The sequence below is a fragment of the Chiloscyllium plagiosum genome, unplaced genomic scaffold (assembly GCF_037043375.1).
Source record: "Chiloscyllium plagiosum isolate Xiang-an unplaced genomic scaffold, Cpla_swu_hap1 HiC_scaffold_50, whole genome shotgun sequence".
NCBI lineage: Eukaryota > Metazoa > Chordata > Chondrichthyes > Orectolobiformes > Hemiscylliidae > Chiloscyllium > Chiloscyllium plagiosum.
In genome coordinates this window covers 50,953,690-50,967,160 of record NW_028270188.1, presented here as the reverse complement: position 1 = coordinate 50,967,160, position 13,471 = coordinate 50,953,690, and the positions used below count along the sequence as shown (strand labels likewise).

Here is a 13,471-nt window from a genome sequence, read left to right as displayed (position 1 = left end):
TTGGAGGGCAGATGGTAGGGGTGTGAGTCGTTTCAGAATGCTTGCTCTATTTTTTTTTGTGGATATTACCTAACTCAAGTTTAAAAGACACTGGACTCTCTGGAAAAAAAACAGAGCATTGCAAATATTCAGGGAAACGCTTCTTGTTGGTGAATTTGGAGCCCAGGCTTGCCATTTTCTGAAGGTGAGATTAGAGTAGTGCTGGAAAATCATTCCTCCTCATCTCTGTTTCAAATCATCTACCACTGATTCGAAAACTCTCGGTTAGAATACCCCTCGTGAGGAAAGATCCACTCTACGTTTACTTTGTCAACCCGCTTCAGCATGATATCCAACTCAATTAGTTCTCGTCTCATTCATCTGAACACGAGTGAATGCAGGCTAAAACTGCTGAATCTCTCCTGAGAAGGCAAATGTCAACTCTCACCAGTTCCCCATGCTCATCACTTAGTTTCAGGATTATTAAGCACCTGTATAAGTGAGACAAATACCTGGATAATTGTGGAGTGATCTCTCACTATGTTGAATTTTATTTCCCACTCTAGATCGACATATAAGATATTAATTTATGGGGGTTTTTTTGTGTGTCCTTCTCTCCATGTGTATGCCCATTGTCTGTGCCAAAAACACAGAGTATAGGAACAGTCTGAGACCATTTGGCCCATCCAGTCTGCCCTGCTTTTCAATGCCATTATGGCTCAACCACGACTCAATGTATTCTGTCGTTATCTCTCAAACCCCTTAACAGCTTTAGTCTTGAGGAAACGATTTTTTTCTAATATCGACACCAATGACTTGATCGGTTCTGTGCTGGAAAATTCCAAAGGTTCACCATCCCCTGAGTGAAGAAATTTCTCCTCATCTCAGCCTCAAATGTGCTACTCAGTATCTACGTTCTCCTCATCTCAGCCTCAAATGTGCTACTCAGTATCTACGTGTTTGAAGGAGAGCGTGTGAAAAGGGAAAATGTCTTTCAGCAAGGGAAAGTGTGTGTGACTGTACATGTGAGAGAAGAAATGTTCAAGCGAATGATTGCGTAAAAGAGCAAATGGGTGTATGTGAGAGTGCATGCAAGACAGAGAAAGTATGTGTATGTTTGGGAGTGAGACTATATAAAAGAATGAGAGCGTGTGAAAAATTGCAAGTGTGTGTGTGAGACAGAAACGGTGTGAATGAGAGGCTTAGAGAGGAGAAGTGTGAGAGAGATGGTGGGAAGAAGTGAGGGAGTGTGTGCAAAAGATAGAAAGTATGAGTGTGTGAGGGAGTGAAAGTGGGCATGTGAAACAGGCAGCGTGTGTGTGAGTATATAACAGATTCTCAGAGAGAATGTGCAAGACAGAGAGGGAGAGTGAGAGAGATTGTTAAAGTGGTAGAAATTGTGAATGCATATGTGATTGTGTTGAAAAGGGAAAGTGTGCATGTGACAGAAAGAGTTAAAGAGAGTGTGTGTCAGAGAAGGAAAGTGTGCGTGTGTTCCTTGAGGAGTGGTTGAGATGAAAATTGTGGATGTACGATCACATTGATATAGTTCAGTATAATATTGTCACACGTGTAAACTATCCACTGCCAACCCTCTCAGTGCCTCTTTCAATGTTCAATAATGAGGCACACTCATTTCCTGGTATCATTTCATATTTATTCAGAGCTGTGGTTACAACGTTCACAAATGCAAAATGGTAAATGTCGAAAGAGGGGAGAGTACTCCCTATTCTACCCAGAATTAAAGTTTACACACAAACTTCTGGGGACAATTGCAACAGGAAATCTCCACACACCAAATGGAATAATCATTTCACCCGCTCCTGATACCCTTCAATAGTCAGATTATTCACTAAATAATGACATTGCTGCAGAAATTACATGGCAAAACTAAAACAAACAACAAAATGCGGAATGTCTCACAGCGACTGATCTGAATCATTATTTTCCTCAGACTAACAGTCACTAGAACTGATGGTGTTGAGGAGAGGCGAGTTAAGTGAACCGTGCCTCACACTGCAGGAATACCTGGACCCTTTCTTCCAGTCGGTGGCTGAGACTGTCAGGTAACTGCTCAGGCTGTAGCTTTGATCACTGTCCAGGGATACAGCACTTGTTGTCACCCCACTGTCTGTTTCCTTCCCATCCACGCTCCATAGGACCTGCACAAAGCCCGGCTTAAAGTGACTCACCAGACAGGACAGCGTCGCTGACCCCATGTCTATTTGATCTGGCGAAGGAGGGAGCAAAAGGACAGATGGTTTCCGATCATCACTACCTGTGTGTGGGGAAAGAGAATAAAAGATGTTTAAATGTATGAAATAAAAAAATACTCACCGATGCGTGAAAGGAAAGTTAGGAAATATGTAAGAGTCTGAACTCCGTGTGAAGGGACAGAAACTTTAAATTATTAGTATATAAGACTCTGACTTCATGTGTGAGTATGCCTCAGAAACAGTATAATTAATATCCGGCAGTCTGACCTGTGTGTGTTCGAGAAATGCAGAGCGGGAGACAGATTTATTCCTGTGTATAAGGCTCTGACTTCTGTGCTTGTTTTTATGAATGAGAGAGAGAGAGGACAGAGAGAATTATTGGCATGTTACAGGCTGTCCTGTATGTGTGAGTGTGTGTGAGAGAGAATGATTAAAATGTCATTCTGACCTCTGTGTATTTGTGTGTGTTAGGGAGACAGATAGGACAAGAGTGATTAATATAGCCATCTAAACGGCGCGTGAGAAATGGTTATTAATATATATAACATTCTGACCAGGGTGTGACAGACCTATTATAATGGATTCTGCAGAAGGGTCACTGGACCCAAAACATTATCTCTGATTTCTCTCCACAGATGCTGTTAGACCTGCTGACACTTCCTCGCAATTTATGTTTTTGATTAACATGAACAATTTGACCTGTGTGTGAGGCAGATAATTATTGATGTAAACTCTGATCTGTGTGTTATTTGCGTGAATATGAGAGACAGAGAATTACTTATGTAAATAACACTCTGATCGTTGTGATTGAGTGAGACAGAGAAATATTAATATAACTCTGACCAGTTTGCCTAAGTCAATTATTGAATTTACACTATCTGATCTGTATGTGCCGACAAAGAATTATTGCTGTTGCAAATTCTAATGTGTTTTTGTGTGCGCGTGAGAGAGAGGGAGACGGCCAACTATTAACAGAAATAAGTCACTGACTTGTGCTTTTGTAAAGGAGAGAATTATTAATATAATTAGCTCGCTATGAGATAGAACTGTTAAACTGACGTCTGAGTGTGCGTGTGTGTGTGGGGGGGGGGGGGGGGGCGGGGAGGCGAGATAGAATGCGGGGGGAGAGAGAGAAAGAGAAAGAGAGCGAGAGAGAGAAATGTAAATACAAATAACTCACTGGCCTGTGTATCTGTGAGAGAGAATTATTACTGTAACACTGACTTGCGTAGTTGAGATAGAATTATTGATGCAATCCCTGATCTGTCTCCTTGTGGGTACGTGAGAGAAAGGGAGAGAGAGAGATGGGGGGGCGGAGAGAGAGAGAGAATTATTAACGTCAATTGCACGCTGATCTATTTGTGTGTAAGAGAATTCTTGATTAAATCTTGAGGCAATGTGTGAGTTGTGTGTAAGCAAGAGGGAAAATACTTAACATTCTGCCGTGGATTTTTTTTGTGAAAGGGAGAACTATTAAGGAAGAAAGAAATGTTGTTAGAACGTCTGACTTGTTTGTGCTTGGCTGTGAGAGCAAATTATTAACATATATAAAGCAGTGCACGTTCATGTGTGTTGGAGACAGACAGGGAGAGAGAATTGTTGATATAAATAACATTGACTACGAAATGTTTGTGTGAGAGTTAACTATTAATGTAACACTGACCTGCGTATGAGAGAGGAAAAGGCTAAGAGTTAGTAATATAACTGTCTGACCTGCATGTGAGAGATAAATAATAATATATATATAAACAATACTCTGACCTGTGTGCAAGAGAAATATAACGATGAACTTTCTGACGTACGTGAGAGAGAGAATTAATAATGCATACTCTCATCTGTGTATACACATCTGATATGATCGAGGGACAAAGGAAGAGAGAAAGAAAGAATTACGAAGATATATAACACTCTGACTGGTGGGTGTGTTGGTGTGTTGGTGTGTGTGTGTGTGTGTGTGTGTGTGTGTGTGTGTGTGTGTGTGTGTGTGTGTGTGTGTGTGGTGTGTGTATGTGTGTGTGTGTGTGTGGGGTGTGTGTGTGTGTGTGGTGTGTGTGTGTGTGGTGTGTGTGTGTGTGTGTGTGTGCGTGTGTGTTTGTGTTTGTGTGTGTGTGTGTGTGTGTGTGTGATAGAGAGACAGAGAGAATTACAAGCATAACACTGACCTATGTCAGTGTTATTGAGAAAAACTATCTGACCTGTATGTATTAGTGAACAAGTATTACATTGTAACAATGCCCTGTGTGTGAGAGACAACTCTTGGTAGAAATATTGTTACAACCTCTGAACTGCGTGTTTGTGAGAGATAGAGAATTATACACAGATATAGCAAACCAGCCTTGGTGTGTATATGTGTGTCAGACAGAAAGAGAGAGAGAAAGAAAGAGAGAGAGAGAGAGAAGTATGATTGCTATATCTTTGTTTGAGAAAGAGTTTGGGAACACGATCATGATCTGTGTGTCCGAGAGAGAATTATTGATATAATCTCTGATGTATGTAAATTTGCGTGAGAGAGAATTACTAATATTAATATCACGCTGAGCATTCTACGCGTTGGGATGGGGAGGGGTGCAGAGGGGAAGGTGGGAGAAGGGCAAGAGGGAGTGAGAGAGATGGAGAGAGCGAATTTATCACATACATAAAACCCCTGTGTGACTGTGTTTTATGCGAGAGACAGAACTTTAGTTACATTGACCTGTGTGTATGAGAGACAGAGAGGAAGAGAGAGAAAGATTGATGTAAATAACCTTATGACCTGGGTGCGTCCGTGAGTGAGACAACTATGAACGAAACTCTGACTGGTGTGTGTAAGAGAGAATTATTGATACAATCTCTGAACTGCCTGTGTTGCGAGAAAGAGAACACTTACTGGAATGTTTGGGATGATTATTGATATAATCTCAGATCTATCTATTTTTGTGTGTGAGAGAGAATTAGTAATGGAAGTAACACTTTGACCTATGTGTGTCTGAGAGAGACAGAATTACTAAAATATAGATAACTTGTTTGTATGAAGGTAGATTCTTGATATAATCTCTCACCCGTGTGTGTTTTATGTGTGAGTGAGAGAGAGAGGGAGAGAGAAAATTATTAAATGAACTCTAACTTGTGAATGCGACAGAGAATTTTTGGTAGAATCTCTGACCTACATATGTAGGGCGTTAGAAATATTAATATATCGCTGACCTGTGAGTGTATGAGACTGAATTTCTTATATAATGTCTAACCTGCATGTGTATGTGAGAATAAGAATGATTAATATAAATAACACACTGAGTTGTGTGTGGACATTTGCACGTGCGCACGCATATGTGCATGTTCATCTGTGAGAGAGAGAGAGAGGGAGAGACAAAGAGATAGATTTAGAAAATAACGCACTGACCTGTGTCTGTCTGCATGAGAGGGAATCATTAATATAACACTGACCGGTAAGTGTGAGAGAATTACTGATATAATCCCTGACCTGTGTGTGTGAATGACAGAGAGTTTTAAAGAGCACTAATAATTAGTAATAAATACATAGCACTCGGATGCTGGGTATTCTGGTGAGAGAATGAATTATTAATTTAACATTGATGAGTGTGTCACACAGAGGGGGAGAGGAAGACAGAATCATTGACGTAAATGACATTCCGATCTGTGTGTGCCTGTGAGACAGACAGAATTATGGCAAGAACACCAAGCTGCATGTGTGAGAGAGCATTATACTCTATCTGCCCCGTGTGTGTGAATGCGATCAAAATACTAATACATGTAAAATGTCCTGACCTGTCCGATTATGTGAGAGAATTATTGATATAAACCATACTTTAACCTTCGTGATTGAGCGAGTGAGAGAATTGTTATACAATACTGACTTGTTGTGTAAGCTCGATTTATTGCGAAATATGTTAAATCATGATTTGGCGAAATTTGGAGAACTGAATCGACACTGAAGGAATAAAAATGAAATTAATCAGAATGATAAAGAGAGAGAAAACAGAATCACTTACTGCGAACATACAGGGTGGTCCCACCTCCGAAGATGAATCACAGAGAGGCATTCCAATGCTGTGGCTCACCCAGAAACCAAAATAAGAGCTGGTGTGGGGTGAACAGGAAAAAAAAAAGTATTAGTAATTTGTGCTTTTCCACATTGCGCCTTTCTCGGCGAGATGAGGGGCATGTGGGTCAGACTGATTCACAGATGAGAGAGCGTTTCAGTAATCCCTATCACCCAGAGGACCCTGGCAGTGCAGGGTTTGATCCAGAGACCAACATCTCTGGAGATCTGACAGAAACCCCTCAAATTTCAGCTGGGCTCTACACGCAACTACACAGAAAGATATTGCTGGAGGTAGTGATTTGTCTTCAGGTAGTGATGTTTCAGGCGCTGTTGAAAATTTGAGCGGTTCTGCAAACTGGATTATTGTATTGGCTTGTCTCACTGTGATAACCGGCTGAGCTATCCCACACAGCACAGTAATAGACGGCAGAGTCACCGGAGACCAGATTTCCGATGGTTAGGATGGAAGTGTTACTGGGGGAGTCTCGAGAAGGTTTGAAACGGTTAGTGAAACCAGTGCCCCTGAAAATGTCATTATCGTTCTCATGCCTGATCACCCAGACCGGGGCTTCTCCGGGACTCTGTCGGTACCAGAGCACATCGTAGCTGCCTATTTTACCGTTCTGCATCACACACTTCAATTGGGCAGTCTGACCGGCAGAGAGTGGGTCAGACACTGGACTCTGATTGAGGACAGGGACAGCCAAAGTACCTACAATTAAAGGAACAGAATACATTGAGAGACGTTGCCAGCGGGTGTGAAACAAAACGAAGTGGCATTTAACGGTCAGACATTAATCCAGAGCAAGTTCTGACCTGTTACATGGAGCAGCAGCACACACAGCAGTCGCAGCATGGGAAACATTCCTGCTGGAGAATGGGCGGAAACAGTCAGCTGTCGTGGCTGGTCCCTTTAATCGAGGTGTTTGTTCTGAACTCCCCGGAGACCCTTCGCACCCAGTGTCAGTAAATCGGAGTCGGCTTCTCCCACCTCTATTTATTCAGTGCAATGCAAATGAAGAGACAGAGACCAGGCAAATCGACATTTCGGGGTTTTCACCCATCTATTTCTGGCTTCTCACATCATTGTCCATCATCCGAACTTTAGGGTTTATGGTGTTTAACATGCGATTGGATTTAGTTCACATAGTAAACAAGGGCAGATGTAGGTTATTCAACTCATCGAGCCTACTCTGCCATTGAGTAAGATCATGTTCGAACATTCAAATGTTCATTTTGTCCCTCAATACCTTGGATCCCTTTAGCCTGAACAGCTATATCCTCTCCTTCTGAAAACATGGACTTCTAAAAGAAAGCTTACATTTCGCCTTTCTTTCTCTGAGCTTCCACGGTGTCACAAAGTCACAGAGTCGCATAAGCTATCGCACAGAAATAAGCCATTTGGCCCCATCCATTCATGCCGGCAGGGCTCATAGATTTAAGTTAAGGAGCAGGACGTTTCAGGAACATTGAGAAAAGCTGTTTCAGCCACAGGGTGTTGGGTGTGAGGAAAACACTGCCTGTAAGGGTGGTAGAGGGTGAAGCCCCCCATAGCATTGAAGAGGTATTTAACTACACAAGTGCTGGAAAATGTGATAGGAGTAGCTAAGGGATCATTTTTGACCAGGGCAGACATGACGAGCTGAACGACATTTTTCTGCGTTGGAGACCTTTATGACTGAGCCACTACGTTTTGACTGACCTTTCCAATTGTTTTCAAAATATTAATTATACCCCTTTCAAAAAACGTATTCACAGAACAGCTTTGAGTCAGCATCCTTGGTAGAGGAGATGCACTGCTGGCATTTGTATTACAATGATTTTTAATCTGGGATGTTGCAACCATCAGGGACGAGAACTCACAGAGTGAGGAACTGAAACTACGAAACTCTACGGGGGAGTAATGTTGAGGCGAATAGAAAGTCTGAAACGGGATACAGTCTGCGTAAGGAATTAGGGAAGGAATTGGTAAATGTACTTTGATGTGGGAAAATGTGGAATTATATGCTTAGGTTGGCGGAATAGAAACATAGGATATTTCTGAAGGGCTGGGATAGCGAGCAGCTAATTTGGACTGAGATGAAGAAACATTCTTTCGCTCAGAGCCTGGGAAATCTATTGCATTCTCCATGCCTATGGGATACTCTAATGGGCAGAAATTAGTACTCTAAGTACTTTGAGGGATATGGGATAGGAAAGTGCAGTTGTGAAATAATCATCCTTCATTGTAATGATGGCAGGGAACGGCCGAAGGGCCGAATGGCCTCCTGTTTCTTAAATTGTGTTTTCGGTTTTATTTTAAGACTTGTTGCTTTGAATGATGCTATACAGCATCAACCCTTTAGCAGTCTGGTTAAAGCCATCTCAATGATGCTTCACAGAGTTGAACAGCCGATTTCAAGGCTGCCTCTGCATCTGAGTTCAATGCAGTGCACAAACCTCGATCTGGGGTGACCTGGATGGTATTTCAAGTGCCTCAATTTAGCTCCCGAGAGGCAAAGCTCTGTTGTTTTTGGCCTGTTTTGTGGAGGGGCTGCAGGTGGCGTGGTCACTTGCTCCAGATGGAGGGGAAGGGGAAGGGGTGGGTCATGTCGGTGGAGGAACTGAAACCACTCTGATCACTGAGCGATTAGCAGCAGCAGCACCCGTTAGTCCTAAAACATCAGAAAGGCGGCCGTCGCTTCACCCACGAGTTGGAGGGCAAATGCAGAGACTCTATCAGACCCTCACCTTCTCAGAAATGTCACACATTTGCACAAACCAGACTATGATAGACCGGGTCACTCGAAATAATCAAAGTGGACCCCCGCTTTTCACCCTCTGGGGTCTCACAGTCTCCAGTTCACTTCTGTATGACTCATGCACCTGATCTCACACCAGCTTTCACTCAATCAGCACGTATACCTCTCCCTATCCCTTTAACACCTTCCATCTTCTGCACACCTCCTTATCTCTGTAACATTCTCCAACTCCTGCACGCCTCCCTATATCTGTTGCCTTATCAGCCAATACACATTTTCCTCTCTCTGTCACCTCACAAGCACCTCTACACATTCGGCTTTCTGTAGCCACCTCAAGCCCTGGCACACCTCGCTATCTCTATAAACACCTCCAACCACTAAATTCTTCTTTATCCCTATCGCCTCCTCAAGTTCCTGTGCTCATCCCCACCTCTGTTACCTCCTCCAGGCCCTACATGCCTGAATATCTCTAAAACCTTCGTCAGGCCCTTTGTGTCTCCCTAACTCCAGAAACACCTCTCTCCCCTGAACCCCTCCCCGTCCCTGTAAATTACTCCAGACCCTACACCACTTCCTATGTCTGTAATATTTCCAGGCTATACATCTCACTCTTTCACGATGTGGTCCTCCAATCATTCCTATCTCAGTAATATTCTTCAGCACCTGAACCGCTTTCTATCTCTTTTACCTCATCCAGCCCTTCAGTGTCACCCTATCTCCATACTCTCCTTCAGTTTTCCATTCCTTTCCCAGTCTCTTCCACTTCTTCCAGACCCTCGATTCCTCACTAATTATATCACTGCCCAGACCCTTGCCTTTAGCAGTGACCACCTCACGTCCCTAAACGCCTCCCTTCTTTTTGCATTAGCCCCTACAACCCTCCATATCTGTACAATCCACTCCACGCACAACACTCCTCCGTCTCTCTAACATCCTCTGGACACTATACCACTTCCTATCTCTGTTATCTCATACAGATTCAATACTGTCCTTATTTCAGTAACCAGCCAGTGTCACTACACCCTCCCTTATCTCTGCCACCTGCTGCAGACCCTAGTCCCTTGTATATTTCTGTAAACTCCTCCAGTCGCTAAATCCCTCCCTATCGCTGTCACCTCCTGAAGCACCTGTAACCGTTCTTCTCCCTGTGACCTTCTCAAGCTCATACATCTCTCCATATCTCTGCAACGTACAGGAGTCCCTACATTCCTCCATATCCCTATTAGATCCCGAAGTCTCTATACCACTCTTTAGCTCTGTTACCTTCTCCAGACCCTACGTGCCTCAATATCTCTGCGACTTCATCCAGACCTTGAGTTCTTCGTTATTTTAAACAAAATCTCCAGTGCCTGCCCCCATCCCTATCTTTGTACCCACCTCCGTCCCCAATACGGTTCCCTAGATATCTCCAATCGCCCCCATACACCTCCCTAGCTCTGTTAATAATTCCAACTGCATCACCATTCTCAATCTCTGTCACCTCCCCCAGTTGCTGCACCCATCTCTATCTACTGGCAGACCTCTAGTTCCTACATACCTTCTCATCTCTGTCACCTCCTTCAGCTTTGATATCCTACCATACCTCCATACACTCCTCGACTTTGTATGCCCTTCTCTATATCTGACATCTCCTCCAGCCCCGAGATTCCTTCATATTTCTGTCAATCACTCCAGCACTTACACACCTCCCAATCACGTTGAGTGCCTCAGGTTTTCATAATCGTCCCTTGTTATCTCTACTAGCCCGTATAACCTCTGCATCTCTGCACAACACTCCTGCCCATCGCTATAAAATCCTTTAGACACTACGCCACTCCCTACCTCGTCCAACTCCCACTGACCTAACACCACTCCTTATTTCTTGAATCAAATCCAGATCCTTTATCCCTCCCTATCTCCGTCACACTTTCCAAACTCAATGCCTCTCCCTACCTCTGGAACTAACTCCAACTCTGAATACCTCCCCACCCGTGTAACCTCCTCCAACTCCTATACCCCCTACCTATTTCATATTCTCCATCCTCCGCACGTCTCTTCCTCATTGTCGCTACATCATCTCTCTTACCTCCTCCAACCCCTACACCACTTTTCATCGAGCCCTTGCGCCTATCCATATCTAACTCCTCCAGCCCCAACAAATTTTCCTCTCTCTGTAAACCCTTCCAGCAGCAAAAACATCTACCTATTACTGTAGTCTTCTCCAGGGCCTTATTATCACTCTATCTCTAAGCCCTCCTGCAGTCCTGTCACCCCCTCCCTAACACTGAAACATCTTTAAAGCCCTACACGCCTCCCTACCACTGTAACCTGCTCTAGCTCATACAGACTAACTCTCTCTCTCAACACCTCTAGTCACAACACCTTCCCTAAATGTATAAACTCCTCCAGCCACTACATCGACTAAGGCATTACATTTTGGTCAGGCAAATCAGGACAGGATTTACAGTTTGTGGGAAACCCTGGGGAGTGCTGTTAAATAAAGAGACCTGAGGGTACAGGTGCACAGATCCTTGAAAGTGGAGTCACATGTAGACATGGTGGTGAAGAAGGCCTCCGGCATGCCTGCTTTCATGATTAGTGGATTGACTATAGGAGTTGGGAGCTCACGTTGCAGCTATACAGGACATTGATTGGACCACTTGTGGAATAATATGTTGAAGTCTGCCACATGAATGATGTTAAATTTGAAAGAGTTCAGAAAAAAATCACAAGTATGTTGCCGGGGTGGAGGCTTTGAGCTGGATGGAGAGGCTGAATAGACTGGGACAATTGAAACTACAGCATGGGAGGCAGAGAGGTCATACAGTCATAGAGATGTACAGTACAGAAACAGACCCTTCGGTCCAACCCGTCCATGGCGACCAGATATCCCAACCCAATCTAGTCCCACCTGCCAGCACCCGGCCCATATCCCTCCAAACCCTTCCTATTCATATACCCATCCAGATGCCTTTTAAACGCCGTAATTGTACCAGCCTCCACCACTTCTTCTGGCAGCTTGTTGAGTTTTAGAAAATCATGAAAAGTATGGGTCAAGTGAATAGCTAAGACGTTTTTCCCCGGAGAGGGTAGTCCAAACCTCGGGGGCATAGCTTTATGGTGGAAGGAGAAGATTTAAAAGTGAACTGAGGAGCAACATTTTCACACAGAGGGTAGTGTGCGTATGCAATAAACTGTCAGAACAAGTTGCAGAGGTGGGTACAATTACAATACTTACAAGGAATTTCAATGAATAAGAATGGTTTAGAGGGATATGGGCCAAATTCTGGCAAATAGGACTAGATTAAATCAGCAAATCTGCATGATTTGGACGAAACGGTCTGTATCCGGTTTGCATAACTCCATGAGTCTATCTCTGTACCCCCTCCAGACTCAAAACTCTTCACTGTCTCTAAAACCTTTCCCAGCCCCTACATCCTCTCTTTATAGATAGCTTCCTCCAACATCTGCGCACTCTGCTTATTCGTACCATCCTCCAGCACCAACAGTCTTTCTGATCTCTGAACCCTTTCTCCAGTTCCGACATCGCTCCATATCTCTGTGAGCTTTTGTAGCTCCTACACTGCTCTATTTGCCTGCAACCTCTTGCAGACTCTCTATATCTTTTACCTCCTCTCGTCCCTTCGTCCCTCAATACCTCTTTCACCTCCCCAAGACCATACACCCTTCCCCATTGATGCACTCTACTCCAGTCTTGAAGACGTCATGACTTGATGTAAAGTGTTTTTGAAGAACCCTTGAAAAGCTCAGGAGAAATCATGTTTGTTTTCGCTTCTGGAACTAATGACCTCTTGCTAAAGCATCTGCGTCTGTTGAAGGAGATTGAAACGTGCAACGTTAGTTTCGTGATGGGTTTGTGAGCGAAGAGGGTAAAGGCGAAATTTAAACTGAAGCCCCTCATCCCTGGTCCCAGTCTAGTCAATCACCCTCCGTGCCCTTGACAGGGGCTATACTTATTAGACCCCAATTACTCTTGTGACTGAAAGAAAAAAAACTTCTAAAATCAGTGTTGGTCGGAAGCTGTCAGCTGCACTTCCTTTGTCTCCCTCTGATTTTCAGTTCCACTTGCAGTCCTTAAAGAAGTAATGCCTGATGAGTTGCAGGCTGCTCACTCAAAACAAGTGAGATAGTTGCGTTCATATAGCACCTTTCACGACCTCGGCATGTCCCAGCGTATTTTACAATCAAGTAATTACTTTTAGTAATGTGCTCACTTTGTGATGTCGCTAAAATGGCCCCTTATTTGTGCACACCAAGCTTTCATAAGCTCAATACTTTTTTCGCATTATTTTTTCAGGAGATGTGGACGCTGCTCTCAGGGCAACATGTTATTATCTAATGTTATCTCCCCCTTGAGACCACGGTTGTGAGCCAACCTCTTGAAATGCCACAGCCCCTGGTTGGTGCAGGGACACTCACAGTGCAGTTAGCGATATACTTCCAGGATTTTGACACAGATACACTGAAGGAATGGCGGATAGACTTCCAAGTTA

At 43.7% G+C, this 13,471-nt stretch overlaps 1 protein-coding gene across 2 annotated transcripts; it reads right to left on the bottom strand.

The window, feature by feature from the left end:
* Positions 1-1,620: 1,620 nt before the first annotated feature.
* LOC122542377 (immunoglobulin lambda-1 light chain-like) lies at positions 1,621-7,181 on the bottom strand. 2 transcript variants are annotated; one of them, XM_087985168.1, is made up of 4 exons: positions 7,054-7,175; positions 6,616-6,949; positions 6,185-6,219; positions 1,621-2,257 (listed from the first exon to the last, which is right to left on the bottom strand). In XM_087985168.1, the coding sequence occupies exons 1-4, from the start codon at positions 7,100-7,102 to the stop codon at positions 1,935-1,937; spliced, it is 741 nt and encodes a 246-aa protein (XP_087841294.1). In that variant the 5' UTR covers positions 7,103-7,175; the 3' UTR covers positions 1,621-1,934. The 2 variants fall into 2 exon arrangements, 1 of the variants encoding a protein (XP_087841294.1); XR_015755393.1 differs by lacking the exon at positions 6,616-6,949 and having other exon boundaries at positions 2,119-2,257; positions 6,185-6,272; positions 7,054-7,181.
* Positions 7,182-13,471: the final 6,290 nt, after the last annotated feature.